General features: G+C 53.5%; 1 protein-coding gene across 1 annotated transcript in view; it reads left to right on the top strand.

Moving 5' to 3' along the window:
• Positions 1-4540: 4540 nt before the first annotated feature.
• Positions 4541-22613, top strand: part of LOC142297003 (cytochrome P450 2C5-like) — a 61414-nt gene continuing 43341 nt past the window's right edge. The window contains exons 1-3 of the mRNA XM_075341210.1: positions 4541-4717; positions 14554-14716; positions 21725-21874. Coding sequence (XP_075197325.1) covers positions 4541-4717; positions 14554-14716; positions 21725-21874 — 490 coding nt within the window. The remainder of the gene's footprint in view (positions 4718-14553; positions 14717-21724; positions 21875-22613) is intronic.

Below are 22613 nucleotides of genomic sequence, written 5' to 3'. Positions count from 1 at the left end.
TCACAGATGAGGCCCCTGCACAACACCCTTCCCTCACTTAGGAAACACACAGCCGACCTGAAACCCTAGTCACGCCCCCCCCCTTAGGGAAAGATAGACACACCAGTGGGCTTGACCAGGCAGTTGGACATGCCCACCCAGGGGTCCAGACAGCCCGGGGTGGGAAAACAAGCAGATTAAGTTTGGAGTTCGAGTGGAGAGGAGTGTGGGCTGGAGCTAGGCATAGCTCCAGCAGAGGAAGTTCAAGTTGAGTGGTGCCAGGGTCAGAGCCCTGTTACCTTGGCTATGTGGCAGACGGTGGTCTCCTTCAGCAGGAGACGGGAAGACTGCTCTGCAGAACCGAGGTGGATCGGGACAGGGTTGTAGCCCGCCGGTACCAACACGGGGAACTGACCCGGAAATCGTAGCACAGAGGGGGTACTTGGACCCTGAAGCCAGGACCGAAACCAGCGGCCTAGCTAATTAACCAATTGAGGCCAGGATTATAGGTCCTGTCCCACCCAAAGTCCCTAATAGAAGACAACAGCCCACCGATAGGGATAGGCCACTGCCAGGGCCCATAGATCCCACGGGCCAGCGTCTGCGGGCACGGCTCCTAAGGCCACATCCAGCCAGGAGTGGACTCCTGAGTTCCAGACCAGGCAGTCCACCTTACACAAAACAAGTGCAGAGGAAAAGGACAGTGACCACAAGCCTGGGTGGGGGACCTGAATGTAACCGGCCACAGCCACCAGCACCTTTTGGTTTACCAAAAGACTCGTGTGATTCATTTACTGTGAGTAACCAAACATCCCCTTGCTTGCCCAGGCGCGCCGGCCCTTGCCATTGCTAAACCCTGCACAAAGACACTGGGTCCCGGGGCAACCATCCCTGCCCATGGAGGGGTTAACATCCAACTGCCATCACATCTCCCCTGGGTGCCCCACAACAGCAGCGGTGGTGTCCCACTTTACCACACACCGTGGGTGGCGTCACAAACTTAATACGGCCTAGCTCATACATCTACTTCCCCCTTTTCTTCGGCATGTCCGCAAGACCCCCGGGTCCGAAGAACCTTGCGCCACCCCCAGAAGGTCCGAATCCGAGCAGCGGTGGCTGCTGGCACGGGGGCGGCACAGAAGCGCCCTGTGTCGATGGAATGGCAGGCAGGTGTTTAACCCCTCTGTGGGTAGGGGGGAGTGCCCCGGGGCTTGGTGATGGGGAAAGGGGAGTACCGCTGGGGAGGAAAGGGTCACTGCATACTCACTCAGTCCAATAACGCTGACCGACAACTTGTAAACCGGAATTCTTAGCATCACTGTAGCAGGGAGGGAGTACGCTGGGGTGTGTACCCAATGGTGTTGCTTGTTAGTCTGTGACCTTTTCCAGGCACTGTCTACTCTTTACTTGTTGGCCCCTGTAGTTTAAAACTAGTCGAGTCCCGCTCACCCGTATGGCTAACGGAGTAAGCTTGCTCTCAGGGTTCACACTTGGGATTTTCTGGACTGTGTATTGGGAAAGTCCTATCCCCCCCCTCATTGTGCTAGTACCCCGATTTTGGAGCGGGTGGAGAATGAATCATGAAGTCTTCGCCCTCGTCGGGTAAATAACCTGGACATTTGAAGCTACTTCCCGGCCTAGGGTCCACGTACCCCATCATGCCCTGGCCCCTGCCCGGAGATGGCTCAAGGCTGCCGGCTGCCCTCCTCGGCAATTCCGTGCCCCTTGACAGGATCAACGTCTGCCACCTAGTACTGAGGAGCCCAGCTCCTAACCTGTGACCTCTCCTCTCGAGAGTCACTTCACAACTCCTCTCTCTTCACACTCCTGACTCTCCCAAACCAAATCCCCAAGTGGGCAGCCTTATTTCCTTCAGGCTACCCAATGGCGTGTCTGGTGGGTTTGGTGTAGAGTGTTTCTAGGATTTTTGATTGGCTTGGCTCTTAGTAATACCAAAAGGTCAGGGACTCGTAACCAAGGAGGTGGATACTGTGCAGAAGGGCAGATTGCACAATACCCTGTGACGACCTGATAGGCCAGGGCGTCACAGATTCATTCAGAAGAAATCTTCCCATAAAGTGAACCTGACAACTGATTTATGCTCCGTGAACCATAGTCGGGATGAATCACAAATCAGAGACCTGCTCCATTATTGCTGCTGTTTGTTTCACTCTGAAATTAGCGTTTCATTGAAAACATATTTTTGACAGGCGCAGTAACAAGTCAACTAGAATGATAAATCCTAGAGAGGCCGATCCCAGCTGACCTCTTCATCGCGCTCCCATTTATCGACCTTTTTACCTATGTGTCAATGGGGGTTAAACCGCCAGGGACAAACCTTTTGGACTAGTCAAATTGTCCTTGGCCGGCTTGTAACAGTATGCTTTCTCTAAAAAGTTTTAGTATTTTCTATTTTTAGTTAAAAGAATAAAAGTTTTGGTAAAAAATGGCACTGTATTTCAGAGAAACGCAAAGATGACTGCAATAATGGAGCCGGTTACTGATTAAGGCCGGCTGCAGATGAGTAAGAAAAATTTTCTGAGATTCATCCAGAAAACTTTGAGGAATATTGAATGAAAATCTTCCATGTTTCCATTTTTTTTTTTTCATTTTTCATGTGATGCCCATCTATGATCCGTTTTCATACATCTTCATTAAATTATGTACAAGATAAAATACAATACGTGGATATAAAATCCAATTTTTATTTTATTTTTTTATTGCGGACAGTTGGACTACGAGAAAAAAAAACATTTATCTGAACATCCCTATTGAGTAATATGGGTCAGTGTGTCGTCTAACAAAAATCTGAATTTATATACTCATCTGCTTGAATCCTAATTCTGCCCAAGACTTGGTCAGCATTACACCGTGTGCAGAATTATTAGGCAAGTTTTATTTTAGAGGATTTTTTTTATTATTGATCAACAATTATGTTCTCAATCAACCCTAAAGACTCATAAATATCAAAGCTTAATATTTTTGGAAGTTGGAGTGGTTTTTTTTTTTTTTTAGATTTGGCTATCTTAGGAGGATATCTGTTTTGTGCAGGTAAATATTACTGTGCAGAATTATTAGGCAACTTAATAAAAAACAAATATATTCCCATCTCACTTGTTTATTTTCACCAGGTAAACCAATATAACTGTACACAATTTAGAAATAAACATTTCTGACATGCAAAAAAAAAAACCCCAAAAAATTAGTGACCAATATAGCCACCTTTCTTTATGATGACACTCAACAGCCGACCATCCATAGATTCTGTCAGTTGCTTGATCTGTTTACGATGAACATTGCATGCAGAAGCCACAACAGCCTCCAGACACTGTTCCGAGAGGTGTACTGTTTTCCCTCCCTGTAGAAAATGTTCGCATTTTATGAGGGACCACAGGTTCTCTATGGGGTTCAGATCAGGTAAACAAGGGGGGCATGCCATTATTTGTTCATCTTTTAGACCTTTACTCGCCAGCCACGCTGAGGAGTAGTTGGATGCATGTGATGGAGCATTGTCCTGCATGAAAATCATGTTTTTCTTGAACGATACCGACTTCTTCCTGTACCACTGCTTGAAGAAGTTGTCTTCCAGAAACTGGCAGTAGGTCTGGGAGTTGAGCTTCACTCCATCCTCAACCCAAAAAGTTGGAGTGGCGCTCTCTGCCCTTTACTGATCCAGCCTCTGGCCCATCCATCTGGCCCATCAAGAGTCACTCTCATTTCATCAGTCCATAAAACCTTTGAAAAATCAGTCTTAAGATATTTCTTGGCCCAGTCTTGACGTTTTATCTTATGTTTCTTGGTCAGAGGTGGTGGTTTTTCAGCCTTCCTTACCTTGGCCATGTCCCTGAGTATGGCACACCTTGTGCTTTTTGATACTCCAGTAACGTTGCAGCTCTGAAATATGGCCAAACTGGTGGCAAATGGCATCTTGGCAGCTTTACGCTTGATTTTCCTCAATTCATGGCCAGTTATTTTGCGCCTTATTTGCCCAATATGCTTCTTGCGAACCTGTTGGCTATTTTCCATGAAACGCTTGATTGTTCGGTGATCACGCTTCAAAAGTTTGGCAATTTCAAGACTCCTGCATCCCTCTGCAAGACATCTCACAATTTTGGACTTTTCAGAGCCCGTCAAATCTCTCTTCTAACCCATTTTGCCAAAGGAAAAGGAAGTTGCCTAATAACTAAGCACACCTTATATAGGGTGTTGATGTCATTACACCAAACCCCTCCTCATTAGAGATGCACATCACCTGATTTACTTAATTGGTAGTTGGCTCTCAGCCTATACAGCTTGGAGTAGGACAACATGTATATAAAGTATCATGTGATCAAAATACTCATTTGCTTAATAATTCTGCACACAGTGTGTAGGTCTGATTTCAGTATCTAACCTTTTTGGTGGGAGCTCAGCTCCTCCGCACCCTTCATGATGGATGTCTCCATCATGGGCCATCAAGGAGTTAAGCTCTTTATGTCAAACGTATACAATGCAATATTGAAAAGATTAATTTAAAAGGTATAATTATATTTTATTTTCTGTTTTCTAGGTTCTTGCAGACATGTTCACCGTGGATCCCATCTCAGTTCTTGTGTCTATCCTGGTTATCTTATTTCTGTTTAACGTTTTTAAGAATCAGAAAAAATGCATCAATTTCCCTCCTGGTCCTGTGCCTTTACCGATTATAGGAAATATGCATGTGATCAACACATTGAAACCGCAAAAATCCCTCATGGAGGTAAGGATCGGATTAACACTAGACCTTGATTTGCCAAATTCAAGTTTTGCAAATAAAATAAACAGATTTGAGAAAATTCAATATTTGCAGCTGTTACTCTCTGCAGATTGAATGATAGTTATTTTTCTTATCCCTGTATGTACAGATGGCGGCTTGTGCGTTACATTGCGATTCTTGCCGGAGTGTTAGGATTACATTTGGCTCTATTGTCAATACATATTGTACGGTATTGACCTTTCATATCCTGAGTTATGATGACCTAAAAGTCCAATACAATTAAATTTAAGCAATTTTTCAATCCAAACGGGATTGTTCCGGACTTTAACATTGGTGGCCTTTTCTAAGGCAGGCTTTGCACGTTGCGACATCGCAAGCCGATGCTGCAATGTCACACGCGATAGTCCCCGTCCCCGTCGCAGGTACAATATTTTGTGATAGCTAGCGTAGCGAAAATTATCACTATGCCAGCTTCACATGCACTCATCTGCCCTGCGACCGTCGCTCTGGCCGGTGACCCACCTCCTTCATAAGGGGACGGGTCGTGCGGCGTCATAGCGACGTCACATGGCAGGTGGCCAATAGCGGCGGAGGGGCGGAGATGAGCAGGATTTAAACATCCCACCCACCTCCTTCCTTCCGTATAGCCGGCGGCGGCAGGTAAGGTGATGTTCCTCGCTCCTGCGGCTCACAGCGATGTGTGCTGCTGCAGGAACGAGGAACTGCATCGTACCTGTCGTGGCACCGGCATTATGGAAATGTCGGAGAATGCATCGATGATACGATAATGACGCTTTTGCGCTCGTTCATCGTATCATCTAGCATTTACACACTACGATGTCGAAAGTGACGCCGGATGTGCGTCACTTTCGATTTGACCCCACCGACATCGCACGTGCGATGTTGCAACGTGCAAAGCCGCCCTTAGAATCGGTCATCAATGTCTGATCAATGGGGGTGTGATCAGCTGTTCCTGGTGCCGTTATTGTACAGAATTGCTCGGTTGTGGAACAGCACAGATCAGTCAATGGTACTCCCACATGCACACCCTTTTCATACCAATAGGGGGCGAGTATGCCATATCCAGCTGTGGCCATTATACAGTTGACAGAGCCCTGCAACTGAGCAGTTATGGCTGATAATAAAACCAAAAACAGCTATTTGGCTGAGGTGCTGAGTGTCACACCCCCGAGGATCAGACATTGGCGACCTATCCTAAATATAGGTTACCAAAAATATTATCATTTTGTGTATGCAGCTCTTTAATGTCCTAATAAAGTGGACATCAGACAAACCCAGAATTAATCCTGCAGTCATGGGTCACTCCAAGCCTTGTGGTCACCATCTCTATTTTTTTTTTCTAACCTGCAGACGGTAGAAAAGAGGCAGATGGTTGAAAATAACAAAACATATGACTTCAAGATAAGACCTCAGACTACATTGTTGCTTTTAAAGGGAACCTGTCGCCAGATTTTAGCCTTCTAAACTAAAACTAGCACCTTAAGCAACACCTGTGCTGCATTCTTTAAAGGTGCATGTTACCCCCTGAATCTCCCCTGTAGACCCCCAAAATACCGTTATAAAATCTCCTGCCATGTATGTGACTTACCGATCCAATTGGCGTCCTAATCTGCACCTCCTGTGCTGATTGACATGGATGACGCCTTGGGCGCCATCCACATAGGTGGTAATAATCTTGAACCTTCGCAGACACATTCCTGGCTCGCACAGGCACACTTTACTCTGTCCTCTGATTGGCCAGCGTGCTGCCTTTGAGTAGCGTCTGACAGAGGAAGTTCCTCCCTCGTCGCGATGGTTACCCGATACACGTAGTTTGCTGCTATAGGATGTGTATTGGGTAACCATCGCGAAGAGGGAGGAACTTCCTCTGTCAGACACTACTCAAAGGCACCACGCTGACCAATCAGAGGCAAGCGGCTCCTGCCTTTGACGTCAGCGGAAGTTCCGGCATCGGTCACGATGCTTACCCGATACACATCGTGTACCGGCGAACTGCAAATCCCAGGAGGCCGACGAGGGAACGGAAAATAAGGTGATCATATGTGTGTGTGTGTGCATTCGTGTTTGTATGTGTTTGTGTTTGCCTACCATTATTTTCAATGGTGTTCGAAAGTGTTCGACGAACACACCCCAAGTTCGACGAACCGAACTCGAACACTAGGGGGGTGGCTCATCTTTAGTGACAGGTTCCATTTAATATGATATTGTTGAAACCTATAGGTCTGCACATAATGATAGAAGATTGTTAAATCTGCAAATTTTGTTTAACATTTTTACTACATTAAAATTTTTTTTTTTTTTTTTTGGTATTTTAAGGAAATCACCCCCAAAGAAGCAATTGTATTTAACAATACCCTGATGATCCCCTCTGGTGTCTGCTTGCTTCCTGCAGTGATATTGTCCTTTGAGCCCATGAAGTCAGTGACTCACCCACCCCAGGGCTATGGGACACCCGGTGCCGGGCCGGACTAGTCGGGGGTAGTCAGTGGTGGCGGGGCCCGACTCCGTGGCCCTGGTGGGTGTCAGTTAAAATGGCTGATAACTTGGGGGTGATTAAAGTTTGTGTTCGTGACGCCACCTGTGGTCTGCGGCTATTAAGCCGCCGCTGCTGTATGAGGCCTCCGGGGTGATGGAATGGCAGCAATGGTGGTACTGCTCCCCACAGGTGGAGCGGTGCCCCGGGGACACTGTTGGTGCTTATTAGTGTCTATGCAGAGAAATAAATGAGGCAACACCAGGGGTGCAGTTTCAAGGTCTTTACTCACAGTTCTTGTCAAGGCCTGCAGGAGCCTTTGGACTGCTGGGACCACCGTCAGGGACCTCCGCCGATCCCGGGTAGATCTGGGGGTTGATGCCAGTGCACCCCTCTAATTGTGTCCTTTCTCAGCTGACTTCACTGGCCACCAGCTCTGAAGCTATCTGTGGCCATGGAATCCCTTTGTTCCCTGCTTGGTGTCACCTGGACCCTCTGAGTCCCAGGGTCTTCACCAGGAAGCGTCACTTTCTTCTTTCTTTAGCTCCTGCCTGACTAGAGCTCTTTTTCTACTCTCTGTTTCTCTCCTTCTCTGTTGCTTTCTTTCTCTGTTGCCGACACTCTGAACTCACAGAGCTCCTTTCTCTTTCACAGCTACATGCTGTCTCCTCACTGTCTCACTCTCTGAGGTAAACTGAAACTCTGACCTTCCTCTCTGCTCTACACTCGGCTGGCTCTTCCCACCCCCCGGTTGCTAAGCTACCACCCTATGGGAGCAGGGATGGGTCTTACGACCAGGGCTGTATTTTGCCTTCGTGCTGCCCTAGGCACTTTAAGTGGTCGCGCCCCTTAGTGACAACGTAAAACTGAGTTTTCGCACACGACATCTGTTTAAGGCAGATCTACTCTGTAGCACACTTTAAAAAGTATCAATAAGAAACGAACCCCCCCCCCAATGGGAATCACCACAGGCACATCAAAACATAGCATGAGTATAAAATATTCCCACCACACCGTCCCCACTTATATACTGTGACTGTGACACTGCCCCTAATAAACACCACACTGCCCTCCCTTATAAACTACTGTATATCCACCACACCTTCCTCGATTATGAAATATGATCTGTACATTGTGAGGAGGGAGCAGCATGATGTGAGGACAATGCTGCCCCCTCCTCACAATGTCCCATGCATGCTGCCCCCTCCTCACAATGTCCCATGCATGCTGCCCCCTCCTCACAATGTCCCATGCATGCTGCCCCCTCCTCACAATGTCCCATGCATGCTGCTCTCTCCTCACAATGTCCCATGCATGCTGCTCCCTCGTCACAATGTCCCATGCATGCTGCTCCCTCGTCACAATGTCCCATGCATGCTGCTCCCTCCTCACAATGTCCCATGCAAGCTGCCCCCGCCTCACAATGTCCCATGCATTCTGCCCCCTCCTCACAATGTCCCATGAATGCTGCCCCCTCCTCACAATGTCCCTTGCATGCTGCCCCCTCCTCACAATGTCCCATGCATGCTGCCCCCTCCTCACAATGTCCCATGCATGCTGCCCCCTCCTCACAATGTCCCATGCATGCTGCTCCCTCCTCACAATGTCCCTTGCATGCTGCCCCCTCCTCACAATGTCCCTTGCATGCTGCCCCCTCCTCACAATGTCCCTTGCATGCTGCCCCCTCCTCACAATGTCCCATGCATGCTGCCCCCTCCTCACAATGTCCCATGCATGCTGCCCCCTCCTCACAATGTCCCATGCATGCTGCCCCCTCCTCACAATGTCCCATGCATGCTGCTCTCTCCTCACAATGTCCCATGCATGCTGCCCCCTCTTCACAATGTCCCATGCATGCTGCCCCTCCTCACAATGTCCCATGCATGCTGCTCCCTCCTCACAATGTCTCATGCATGCTGCCCCCTCCTCACAATGTCTCATGTATGCTGCTCCCTCCTCACAATGTCCCATGAATGCTGCTCCCTCCTCACAATGTCTCATGCATGCTGCCCCCTCCTCACAATGTCCCATGCATGCTGCTCTCTCCTCACAATGTCCCATGCATGCTGCCCCCTCTTCACAATGTCCCATGCATGCTGCCCCCTCTTCACAATGTCCCATGCATGCTGCTCCCTCCTCACAATGTCCCATGCATGCTGCCCCTCCTCACAATGTCCCATGCATGCTGCTCCCTCCTCACAATGTCTCATGCATGCTGCCCCCTCCTCACAATGTCTCATGTATGCTGCTCCCTCCTCACAATGTCCCATGAATGCTGCTCCCTCCTCACAATGTCTCATGCATGCTGCCCCCTCCTCACAATGTCTCATGTATGCTGCTCCCGCCTCACAATGTCCCATGCATGCTGCTCCCTCCTCACAATGTCCCATGCATGCTGCTCCCTCCGCACAATGTCTCATGCTTGATGCTCCCTCCTCACAATGTCCCATGCATGCTGCTCCTTCCTCACAATGTCCCATGCATGCTGCTCCCTCCTCACAATGTCTCATGCATGCTGCCCCCTCCTCAGTGTCCCATGCATGCTGCCCCCTTCTCACAATGTCCCATGCATGCTGCCCCCTCCTCACAATGTCTCATGCATGCTGCCCCCTCCTCAGTGTCCCATGCATGCTGCCCCCTTCTCACAATGTCCCATGCATGCTGTCCCTCTCCATGAGCTCCTAATGCTGCCTTCCTCTTTTCCATAATGAGACCTTCATGTTGCCCCACTCATGCTAAGACCACCACACTAACGCTTATGCTGAGACCCCCCACACACACACTACCCCACTCTTGATATTGACTCCCCTACATTGCTCCACTCCATACTGATCCCACACATGCTGCCCCTTCTTCACAATGAGCTCCCAATGCTGCCCCCTCTTATTCTGAGTCCTTACACTCCCCCCACACAATCGATTTTGTCATTGCACTATCCCTCATCCCTTGTCCTCTGTCTCTAGCATTAGCCCCTCTCTCCCACTCCCCCAGCATCAGCCTCTCTCCCCCAGCATCAGCCTCTATCTTCCCTCAGCATCAGCCTCTCTTCCCCAGTCTCAGCCTTTGCCTCCCCCCAGCCTCAGCCTGCCCCAGTCTCCGCCTCAGCCTCCCTCCAGCCTCCCTCCAGTCTCAGCCTCAGCCTCCCTCCAGTCTCAGCCTCAGCCTCCCTCCAGTCTCAGCCTCAGCCTCCCTCCAGTCTCAGCCTCAGCCTCCCTCCAGCCTCCCCCCAGTCTCTGCCTCTGCCTCCCTCCAACCTCCCCCCAGTCTCTGCCTCTGCCTCCCTCCAGCCTCCCCCCAGTCTCAGCCTCAGCCTCCCTCCAGTCTCAGCCTCAGCCTCCCTCCAGCCTCCCCCCAGTCTCAGCCTCAGTCTCCCTCCAGCCTCCCCCCAGTCTCAGCCTCCCTCCAGTCTCAGCCTCTGCCTCCCTCAAGTCTCAGCCTCAGCCTCCCTCCAGTCTCAGCCTCAGCCTCCCTCCAGCCTCCCCCCAGTCTCTGCCTCTGCCTCCCTCCAGCCTCCCCCCAGTCTCTGCCTCTGCCTCCCTCCAGCCTCCCCCCAGTCTCTGCCTCTGCCTCCCTCCAGCCTCCCCCCAGTCTCAGCCTCAGCCTCCCTCCAGTCTCAGCCTCAGCCTCCCTCCAGCCTCCCCCCAGTCTCAGCCTCAGTCTCCCTCCAGCCTCCCCCCAGTCTCAGCCTCCCTCCAGTCTCAGCCTCTGCCTCCCTCCAGCCTCCCCCAGTCTCTGCCTCTGCCTCCCTCCAGCCTCCCCCCAGTCTCTGACTCTGCCTCCCTCCAGCCTCCCCCCAGTCTCTGCCTCTGCCTCCCTCCAGCCTCCCCCCAGTCTCTGCCTCTGCCTCCCTCCAGCCTCCCCCCAGTCTCTGCCTCTGCCTCCCCCCAGCCTCCCCCCAGTCTCTGCCTCTGCCTCCCTCCAGCCTCCCCCCAGTCTCAGCCTCTGCCTCTCTCCAGCCTCCCCCCAGTCTCAGCCTCTGCCTCCCTCCAGCCTCCCCCCAGTCTCTGCCTCTGCCTCCCTCCAGCCTCCCCCCAGTCTCTGCCTCTGCCTCCCTCCAGCCTCCCCCAGTCTCAGCCTCTGCCTCCCTCCAGCCTCCCCACAGTCTCAGCCTCTGCCTCCCTCCAGTCTCAGCCTCTGCCTCCCTCCAACCTCCCCTCAGTCTCAGCCTCTGCCTCACTCCAGCCTCCCCCCAGTCTCTGCCTCTGCCTCCCTCCAGCCTCCCCCCAGTCTCTGCCTCTGCCTCCCTCCAGCCTCCCCCCAGTCTCTGCCTCTGCCTCCCTCCAGCCTCCCCCCAGTCTCTGCCTCTGCCTCCCTCCAGCCTCCTCCCAGTCTCAGCCTCTGCCTCTCTCCAGCCTCCCCCAGTCTCAGCCTCTGCCTCCCTCCAGCCTCTTCCCAGTCTCTGCCTCTGCCTCCCTCCAGCCTCTTCCCAGTCTCTGCCTCTGCCTCCCTCCAGCCTCCCCCCAGTCTCTGCCTCTGCCTCCCTCCAGCCTCCCCCAGTCTCAGCCTCTGCCTCCCTCCAGCCTCCCCACAGTCTCAGCCTCTGCCTCCCTCCAGTCTCAGCCTCTGCCTCCCTCCAACCTCCCCCCAGTCTCAGCCTCTGCCTCTCTCCAGTCTCAGCCTCTGCCTCCCTCCAGCCTCCCCCCAGTCTCAGCCTCTGCCTCTCTCCAGTCTCAGCCTCTGCCTCCCTCCAGCCTCCCCACAGTCTCAGCCTCTGCCTCCCTCCAGTCTCAGCCTCTGCCTCCCTCCAACCTCCCCCAGTCTCAGCCTCTGCCTCTCTCCAGTCTCAGCCTCTGCCTCCCTCCAGCCTCCCCCCAGTCTCAGCCTCTGCCTCCCTCCAGTCTCAGCCTCTGCCTCCCTCCAGTCTCTGCCTCTGCCTCCCTCCAGCCTCCCCCCAGTCTCTGCCTCTGCCTCCCTCCAGCCTCCCCCCAGTCTCAGCCTCTGCCTCCCTCCAGCCTCCCCCCAGTCTCTGCCTCTGCCTCCCTCCAGCCTCCCCCCAGTCTCTGCCTCTGCCTCCCTCCAGCCTCCCCCCAGTCTCTGCCTCCCTCCAGCCTCCCCCCAGTCTCAGCCTCTGCCTCCCTCCAGCCTCCCCCCAGTCTCAGCCTCTGCCTCTCTCCAGCCTCCCCCCAGTCTCAGCCTCTGCCTCCCTCCAGCCTCCCCCCAGTCTCTGCCTCTGCCTCCCTCCAGCCTCCCCCCAGTCTCTGCCTCTGCCTCCCTCCAGCCTCCCCCAGTCTCAGCCTCTGCCTCCCTCCAGCCTCCCCACAGTCTCAGCCTCTGCCTCCCTCAGTCTCAGCCTCTGCCTCCCTCCAACCTCCCCCCAGTCTCAGCCTCTGCCTCCCTCCAGCCTCCCCCAGTCTCTGCCTCTGCCTCCCTCCAGCCTCCCCCAAGTCTCTGCCTCTGCCTCCCTCCAGCCTCCCCACAGTCTCAGCCTCTGCCTCCCTCCAGTCTCAGCCTCTGCCTCCCTCCAACCTCCCCCCAGTCTCAGCCTCTGCCTCTCTCCAGTCTCAGCCTCTGGCTCCCTCCAGCCTCCCCCCAGTCTCAGCCTCTGCCTCCCTCCAGTCTCAGCCTCTGCCTCCCTGCAGTCTCTGCCTCTGCCTCCCTCCAGCCTCCCCCCAGCCTCTGCCTCCCTCCAGCCTCCCCCCAGTCTCAGCCTCTGCCTCCCTCCAGCCTCTTCCCAGTCTCTGCCTCTGCCTCCCTCCAGCCTCCCACCAGTCTCTGCCTCTGCCTCCCTCCAGCCTCCCCACAGTCTCTCCCTCTGCCTCCCTCCAGTCTCCCCCCAGTCTCAGCCTCTGCCTCCCTCCAGCCTCCCCCCAGTCTCTGCCTCTGCCTCCCTCCAGCCTCCCCCCAGTCTCAGCCTCTGCCTCTCTCCAGCCTCCCCCAGTTTCAGCCTCTGCCTCCCTCCAGCCTCCCCCCAGTCTCTGCCTCTGCCTCCCTCCAGCCTCCCCCCCAGTCTCTGCCTCTGCCTCCCTCCAGCCTCCCCCAGTCTCAGCCTCTACCTCCCTCCAGCCTCCCCACAGTCTCAGCCTCTGCCTCCCTCCAGTCTCAGCCTCTGCCTCCCTCCAGCCTCCCCCCAGTCTCAGCCTCTGCCTCTCCCCAGTCTCAGCCTCTGCCTCCCTCCAGCCTCCCCCCAGTCTCAGCCACTGCCTCCCTCCAGTCTCAGCCTCTGCCTACCTCCAGCCTCCCCCCAGTCTCAGCCTCTGCCTTCCTCCAGCCTCCCCCCAGTCTCAGCCTCTGCCTCCCTCCAGCCTCCCCCCAGTCTCAGCCTCTGCCTCCCTCCAGTATCTGCCTTTGCCGCCTCCCCCCCCCCGCATGCGCAGATCTCTGGTCTGCATTAGAGACACTCCCACGCTCCTTATGAATCCACTTACCTGCTCCAGTGCCCGCCGCCATCTTCCTGGCTCACGTGAGTATCCTCTTCTGACACCGGCTTCCATCACGGCGTCCTCCACGGCGTCCTGCTGTGAGCTCTGCATGTGACGTCCACACAGCAGTGGACGCAGCACAGAGGAAGGAGCTGATTGGCGCGTGCCTGTGACCCCGGTAGTGCAGGCGCCGGCAGTTCCGGGGTCAATCAGCTCCCTGTGCTCGGCGGCCACAAAAAAAAAAAATGTAAAAAAAAAAAAAAAAAAAAAATTTTTTTTTTTTTTTTTTTTTTTTTTTGCTGCCAGAAGGTGCCGCCCCTCACAATCTGCCGCCCTAGGCACCGGACCACGGGTGCCTAATGGTAAATACGGCCCTGCTTACGACCCCTCCCAGCATGCAGCATGGGAGGGTTACTGCCACTATCCCTTGTCCCAGTGTGTGTGCCTAGCAATGGGTGTAGTGCAGTTTTACCTGTGAACTGGCATGTACCCCTTTCCTTACCCAGGATGGGACATCACACCTCTGACTGGGGTGCAATGTCTCTGTGGCGACGGAAGCCTCAGGGGCGCCACATCAGCAGCCAATCACTAGCCTCGGCAGACATGACCTCACAGATGGGGCCAATAATTGACTGCAGCGGTCATGTGAGCATGATTAGTACAAAGTTTCTACAGGAAGTAAGCGGAGACCAAAAAGGATCACCAGCATCAGTGCACTGGAGCCAAGTGTGCGTTAATAAGGGGAGTAAAGGTTATTTTTAATTTAATATAATTTCTTTCTTGTGGCCCATTTTCTTAGAGGAGGGGGGAAATATTAGAAAACCACTTTTAGGCAATAGATATAAGCAAATTAGCTATTCTGATAGCATTGTAGGGATCAAAATTTAGTATGCAGACTAGCTGCTGCAAAAAAGTGGAAGTAAATAAGCTCTTTATGACAAGCTGTACAATCATTGTTAATCTTTTTCTGTTAACTTATGTCAAAGATGTCAAAGAAGTACGGACCGATATTCACCGTCTATTTAGGTGCCGAAAGGTTGGTCATCCTCTCTGGTTATGACACGGTGAAAGATGCTCTCGTCAACCATTCTGAAGAATTTGCTGGAAGGCCGATTACAGCAATAGGTTCCAAAGTATCAGACAACCATGGTAAGCATTAAATGAAAGGGTGAAATCAATGCTATCTGGTTTACAATGCTCATAGTTAAATAGTTATATAGGGTGAAAAAAAAAAGGCACAGGTCCATAGAGTTCAACGTTTCTCCGCCAGTCATACATTCCATATTGGTAGATTATCACCCACAATGCCATTTTGTTGTGAGAAAAAAATCTTTGTCTCCTAGAAATAGTGATATACTATAGTATATCTGTCATTAGTACTTCTTGTGGTAGGGCAATCCAAAGGCTGACTGCTCTAACTGTAAAGAACCCTTTCCTATTTAGCTACCAGAAGCTTTTCCTCCACATGTAATGAATGCCCTCTGGTCTTTTGTAAGGGTTTTTAAAGGGATAACTTCTGTGCCAAGAATTTGCACTGACTACATATTTACAGTATTTATACATTGTAGGAAAGCCAGCACTGCAGGTCTTCATTAGATGCACTTCACTGACTTTACCTAAACGGCGCTTTACACGCAGTGACATCGTTAGCGATGTCGCTCGTGAAAGCACCCTCCCCCGTCGTTTGTGCGTCATGAGCAAATCGCTGCCCGTGGCGCACGATATCGCTAGTACCGTCACACTACTTACCTTCCTAGTGACATCGCTGTGGCCGGCGAACAGCCTCTTTTCTAAGGGGGCCGTTCATGCGGCGTCATAGCGATGTCACACGGCAGGCGTCTGTACCTCCCCGCGGCCTCGGCAGCGACTGCCGAGCCGCTCGGATTCGTGCTCGTTCTGCGGTCGGTGGCTCGAGCCTCTCACGGACCCGGGGGTCACTTCGCTCTGTAAGGGAGGCTGGCGCTACACACGGGGCATGCGGGGATTTCGGGTGTTGGGGTGATTGCCCGTGATGCCACCCATGGGTCGTGGTGATGGTGGACACCACCGCTGCGGTAGAGGTGAGGGACTTCCGGGAGTGGTGTCAGGGTGCAGCTTTGGTGTTAACCCCTCCGTGGGTAGGGGCGGTGTGTCCCGGGGCCTGGTTGCGGGGAGCTGGTGCAGGGCTGCGGTGCCGGATGGCACTGTTGTACTCACGATTCAGTCACACAGTCACTGGGAGGCCCGCAGCCGGCTGCAGTCCACTAGACGGGTTGGCAGGGTCAACCTTTCTCCTGCACCTAAGTGTAAATGGACCACGGTGCCTAAGCATAGGTGGGGTCTGCTCCCCGTCGGGTGTGTCGAAGGAGCTACTTTGCCCGCAGGCGCTGGCCCTTGATTCTCTGGCCTCTGGCGGTGGCTACTATCTGGTCGGGTTGGGCTGTTGCCTTCAATCAGGAATTTGGTGGGAAAGAACCCCGGGAGGTCCAGATCCTCAATCTGTGAATGTGACTATGGTGGTGGCCTACGGCCTAGTTAGGGTCTAAGTACCCATCCTGGTGCTCCGGTATACTGTTGGCTCCCCGGTTCGCTTCCGGCGGGCTCCAACCCTGTCCCGGTCCCTACGGTTCCACTGGTCGTGTTCCCGGTCTCCTGCAGGCGGCCCCTGCCGTCTGCCTACCTGACTGTTTGGGGGTCCTAGGCTCCAACCCAGGCCCCGCGCAGAACTGCACTTCACTCCACTCCACTACTCCTGAACTGCACTCTCTTCTCTGCCCTGGGCAGAAGTCCTCACTGTTTTCCTGCCTCAGGTCAGCAGACTCCTCGGTGGGCGTGTCTTTCCGCCTGACTCCGCCCGCCTGTCTGCTTCCCTCAGTGTTAATCAGGTCTTTGTGGTTTACGGGTGTTACCTGCCTAATATGGGAGGGGGTGTATGTGGTGTAGTGACCTGTGACCCCTGGGGTGTCCAGGGCATCACACGTCCAATAGAAGCGGAGGAGTGGAGAGCAGCCGCATGAAAGTCCCGCCCACCTCATTGCCGGAGGACGCAGGTACGGTGGTGTTCGTCGTTCCTGGGGTGTCACACGTAGCGGTGTGCTGCCTCAGAAATAATGAACAACCTGCGTCCCAGAAGATCAACGACATTTTGAAAATGAACAACGTGTCAACGATCAACGATGTGGTGAGTATTTTAGATCGTTAGCGGTCACTCGTACGTGTCGCACACAATGACGTTACTAACGAGGACGGATGTGCGTCACGAATTCCGTGACCCCAACGACATCTCGTTAGCGATGTCGTTGTATGTAACAGGGCCTTAAGAATAAGGGCATGGTCCTGAGTCTCTTGGTCTGCCAGGGATGTTATCAGCAGGATTTTCGTATATAACCTAAAGCAAGTTCTATACTGGCACTATCGGACTGATTCTATACATACCTTTAGTTGTCAGTGACACGCCCACACCGGGGCCTGGGAGTTACCGGGCTGGCTCTGTTCTGCTCGCAGGATGTCAGGGCCCGGTTTTGTGACCCCGGCGGTGTCGTTAATAAAGATGGCGCTGATGGTGGTGGGGATTATTTACATGGGATATTTCATTACGCCACCTGTGGTATGCAGCTAGATAAGCGCCGCCGCTGCTATTCAGTTTCCCCTGGGGTCGGTGGTGACGCAGCAGAGTTGGAATCGCTCTCCACAGGTAGAGCTGGGCCCCAGGGCTGTTGTGAGTAGTAGTCTATAATGGCGGGGCGCAAGGTCGGAGGCACAGGGAATAATCTGATGACACAGGGATACAGTCACAAGGTCTTTACTCACAGTTAAGGGTTCCAGGTTAGCATATCCAGAGAAATGCTGCCCTCGGGGTGCTGAGTCCTGCTGTGATGGGCTCCAGCGATCCCGGATAATTTGGAGGCACAACCCGGCACACCCTTCTGGGTTCCTTTCCTGGTCGTCTCCCTGTGTGACGCCCTGGGCAAGCCAGGGGTCACAGGTCATCACACCACCACACCCTACACCCCAGTTAGGAACACCAAGGCAACCAAAATCCTTGTTGCCTTCCTCCAGGGGCTGATGTTCACACCAGGGGGTGGGCCAGGCAGTTGGCTCCGCCCACCGAGGAGTTCACAGCCCTGGAGGCGGGAAGAACCGGGCAGAACAGTTAGGGGAGAAAAGTAGAAGGGAGTAGTAGTGGAGCTAACGAGAAAAGCTAAAGTGACAGTAGCAAAGCCTGAAGTTGGTCCGGGTGTGTGCCCCGGACTGTGACAGCAAGGTCAGCAGACGGCGGTGAGAGTCCACAGGGGTGACTGCTCGGAGGTTGCTGGAAGGACCGCGGACGGGTAGTGGCCCGGCGGTCTGGAGCAGTATACGAAGAACAGTCAGCACCAGGGCAGGGGCCTCTCGGATCCCGGCAAGGCTAGGAGTCGCCATAATTTGCCAAATCCGTCAGTAAAGGGGACGTCTGTCTCCAAACAACCAAGTCCCGATTGAAGGCAACAGTCCGACTGTTACGGAGAGACACCGCCACCGCCAGGGCACCAGTTTCTCAGGGCCAGCGCCTGCGGGCAAAGTAGGGCTCTTCCGGCCCATATCCAAGCCGGGAAGCGGGTTACCGGTGGGAACCCATCGCAACCATCATCAACTTAGGTGCAGGACAGAGGGACCGTCACCTACTGGGGAAAGCAAGTGCAGTCGTCCGTGGGAACCGTCTTTCCAGCCGTGTGTTTTACCGAAAACGGTGTCAACGTCTCAGGCTGAGTGAGTACCACAGTGCCGCAAGGCACAGCGCTGCCCCCGCGTCCCTGCGCCCACCAAGCCCTGCATCTCCCACCTCATCACTGGGCCCCGGGATCACCAACCCCTACCCACGGAGGGGCAACACAACAACTGGCTGCTCCATACCATCCCTCCCGGGATCCCCATACAGAGCAGCGGTGGTGTCAACAAATCACCACAACCGTGGGTGGCGTCACGGACATTAACCAATCCCCACACCCAAAATCCCCCCTTTTCACTCACGGGCGAGGAGCGTCGCTATAGTCCCCGGGATCCGGCCCATCACTCGAGCCACCGAGCAGCAGCAGGCGCAGCAGCCGCGGCAGCCGGACCCGAGCAGTGGGAGAGCGCAGCGTCCCCCGCTCTGCCCGCGACACCTGCACTGACCTCTCCGGCCTGTCCCGCGCCTGCAGACACAGAGCCCTGAGCCAGTGTTGTTGGGTGGGTTGAAGCTCTATCTCTTGGCCCTATGTGGTCACCCTTTCACTGGTTGTGTGTGGATTTGGCTTCGGCACTTGAAGTAACCTCAACCTCTGGTTAGCTAGCCGAGCCTTGAATTTTTTCCACTAGTTGAGAGGCTGTTCCCCTTCTGCGGCCAAGTCCCTCCACTCCGATATATGTTTGTGGAACGAGGCCACGGGAGTATGGTAAACTTTCCGTGGGCTCAAGGACCCTTTCTGTCATGTGCCTAGGACAAGCTGCTGCAGCTCCAGACCACAGGTCTTTACTCCTCCACTGTTCCTTCTCGGCTCCACACTTTCTACAGTCTGCTCCCACTAACTAGGCTCCACCCCCCACCACCACCCTGTAGCCGCTACAGCTCTGGTCTGATGGAGTTGTCACGGGCGGGGAGGAGGCCGCCGCCACTGCGCTCTCGCTAGCGCTCGGGTCCGGTGCTGCTGCTGCTTACCGCTGGCTGCTCGGTGGCTCGAAACGGCGCTCCTTGCCCATGAGTGAAAGGGGTGGTTGTTTTGGGTTTGGGGAGTTGGTCCGTGACGCCACCCACGGTGTGTGGTGAGATTGGGGAACCACCGCTGCTCTGGACAGGGATCCCGGGAGCGATGACGGGGAGCAGCCGAGATGTTTTTTTCCCCTCCGTGGGTAGGGGGATTTGGGTGGTACCGGGGCCCGGTGAGGGGTGATGGGGGAGGCAGGGTTGGAGAGGTGCGGGGGCAGCGCGGTGCCAGATGGCACGGTGGTACTCACTCAGCCAATAATGTATACGGAGTCTCCGTAAAAAAAAAAGGCCGGATGGACGGGTCCCGCAGCCGGCTGTGGTGGTTACTCCCAAACGGTTGGTGGTGGCTGCCTTCCCCTGCACCTGTTGTGTATCTTCGGTCCCGATAGCTTCCCACTGGTAACCCGCTCCTCAGCTTGGATAGGTGCCGGAGGAGCCCCTTTTGCCCGCAGGCTCTGGCCCTGGTAATTCTAGCCTTGGCGGTAGCTGTATTTCCCTTTCTCGGTTTGGACGGTTGCCTTCTATCGGGTCTTTGCTGCTAGGAAACCCCGGAGGTTCCGGTTGCAAACGGATTTGACCGGTTTAACGGCGACTCCAAGCCTTGTCGGGGTCCGTAGGCCCTGCCGGATTGTGCTGGCTTCTCTTCGCTCCCCCGGTTCTGGTACCGGCAGCCCACCGCGCCCGACCCCGATCCTATGGTTCCGCGTCGATCGCCTCTCCTGCAGACGGCCACCACCGTCTGCCAACCTTGCTCCTGGTGCCCGGGCCACGTACCCGGACACGGTCAGATCGCTCCTCAACTGCCACTTTACTCCTTCCACTTCACTCTCCCTAACTGTTCTGACTTCCTTTCCCGCCTCCAGGACTGTGAACTCCTCAGTGGGAGGGGCCAACCGCCTGGCTCCACCCCACCTGGTGTGGACATCAGCCCCTGGAGGGAGGCAACAAGGATTTGTGTGTGACTGATGTGCCTATCTCGGGGTGTGGGGTGTGTTGTTGCAGTACCTGTGACGACCTGGCTAGTCCAGGGCGCCACAGAGTGTTGTGTGTTTTGTGTATACCGGTTTGTGATCTCCTCCTTACCCGGGAATGGGATACCACACCTCTGGCTGAGGTGCAGTACCTCTGTGGCGACTGAAGCCTCAGGGGCACCATATCAGCTAGGGTGTATAGATTTTGAAATATAAGCAAGTAAAGTTTGTAACATGAGCAGCTTTTTGAATGTCGGCAGCTTCCGATTAGCTGATAGCTGGGGTGGATATTCAGTGATTCTCAACTTCTGCCTATCCCTCCTCCCCCTGTTATTTATGTTAATTCTATTATAGAATCGTTTTACTATCTGACTACAAGGACCTGTGCTAATGATATACCCATGTGTATGTCCACAAAGTTTAAAATGTGGGACTGGATGATTAACCATTTACACCAAGTTCTATTTCCATAGCCCTAACAAACAATGGCTGTTAACAGGGAAAATGCAGCCAGATACATTTCTCATGTACAGCTCCCAATAAGATGAGTGAATGTCACAACGTGACTGCAGGATGGTGAGGGACAGGGTGCTCCTATACTGTCCCACATGCTAGGGGATTCTAGGCTATCCCTGACCTCCAGATTACCCCTGAAGGTGGAAGACGCCGGAGTGCCATGCCTTAGTATTCTCTTGACCAGATCTAATTTGTAACTCTCTCCCCTACTCCCCAGCCCAGTGACAGTAAGGGCAGGAGTGTGATAGAAGCACAGATTAAGAGACAGGGAAAAACCAAACCTTAATCACACTGAAAACTCAGGTAAATATTGTATCGTAAAAGACTGAGTAAAGCAGGATCAGGAGGACAGCAGCAAAAGGACAACACCATAACACCACAACCACTGATGGCAAAAATACACAAACACCAGTAAGTCTGGATCACAACACCAGACCAGTAAAAGTAAGTCATAGCTGGCATTAATGGAATAGTCCAGCCAGCATATATAGGAGGGGAGCTAACGTGACTGACTCCCTCATGCATGTGTTCAAAGAGACTATCAAGCAGCCCAGCAGAGAATAACTCTTGCTAGCCTGCCTAGGTCTGTGGGTCAACACTCATCTCTCCCTGCGCTGATCACAGACATCAGAGAAATGATCAGGCAGAGTGCCAGAATCTGTAGTTCCCACAGATCCTGACGCCACCATGACAGTTGGTGATGCCTGCAAAAAATCTCCTTGTAATGAACTACTGAGAGCTTCTCTTCTTTTGACCCCCCCCCCCCCACACTATTATTTCCACATGTCCCAACAGGACACAGACAGAGGATCTTAACATGGGAACTGCATTTATGGCAGACTTAACAGCTTTGGAGCCACATTTTTCTGAATGCAAAGCTTTTCAAGGCTAACACACTGGCTTGGGCTTATGTTATTTATCAGATAATAATTGATAACAGCAGCAACCTGTGCTCATATTATGCAGGTATCCTCTTCTCCAATGGAGAGAGCTGGAGAGTGATGAGAAGATTCACGCTGTCAACATTACGAGACTATGGAATGGGCAAGAAGGACATAGAAAACAAGATCACTGAAGAGTGTGACTGCTTATTACAGACATTCAGAACCTATGGAGGTAATAGAGTTCATAATACTGTTTGTCTTCGTGTATGGATACACATGGGTCTACATTGGAGCTATAGTGATAAAATGGAAGGAAGTGTTCTTTTATCATGGCTGTTGCAAAGTTGCTTAATTTGTATTTGTATAAAAAAAAACTTGATTGGAATTATTGTATATGTAGCACCCCACGGGGCAGGTGGTTAACTTACTCGTTGCTGGGCCTTTGAGGGTCGGAGATTTCACGGGTGGCCTTGCCTGCTTCCATTGCCCCAAGGCATACAGTAAATGGAGGGGAAATGGGAAAGTTTGTCGTGATGCCACCTGTGGTATGCGGTCAGTAGTAGCTGCCACTGCAGAATTCCTCGCCAGGGCAGGTGTTAAGGCAGCCTGGATGGTGTCGCTCCCCACAGGCGGACGGGCCCCGGGTGGATGAAGAGGGAAGATTGTGGCAATTGGAGCATAAGTGTGGCGCCCCTGAGGCTTCCGTCGCCACAGAGACATTGCACCCCAGTCAGAGGTGTGATGTCCCATCCTGGGTAAGAAGGGGGGTACCTGCCAGTTCACAGGTAAAACTGCACTACACCCATTGCTAGGCACACACTGGGACCAGGGACAGTGGCAGCAACCCTCCCATGCTGCATGCTGGGAGGGGTCGTAAGACCCATCCCTGCTCCCATAGGGTGGTAGCTTAGCAACCGGGGGGTGGGAAGAGCCAGCCGAGTGTAGAGCAGAGAGGAAAGTCAGAGTTTCAG

This window comes from Anomaloglossus baeobatrachus, chromosome 3 (assembly GCF_048569485.1).
Source record: "Anomaloglossus baeobatrachus isolate aAnoBae1 chromosome 3, aAnoBae1.hap1, whole genome shotgun sequence".
NCBI classification, from domain to species: domain Eukaryota; kingdom Metazoa; phylum Chordata; class Amphibia; order Anura; family Aromobatidae; genus Anomaloglossus; species Anomaloglossus baeobatrachus.
The sequence above is the reverse complement of the archived record's forward strand: the minus strand, read 5'-3'. Positions and strand labels throughout refer to the sequence as shown.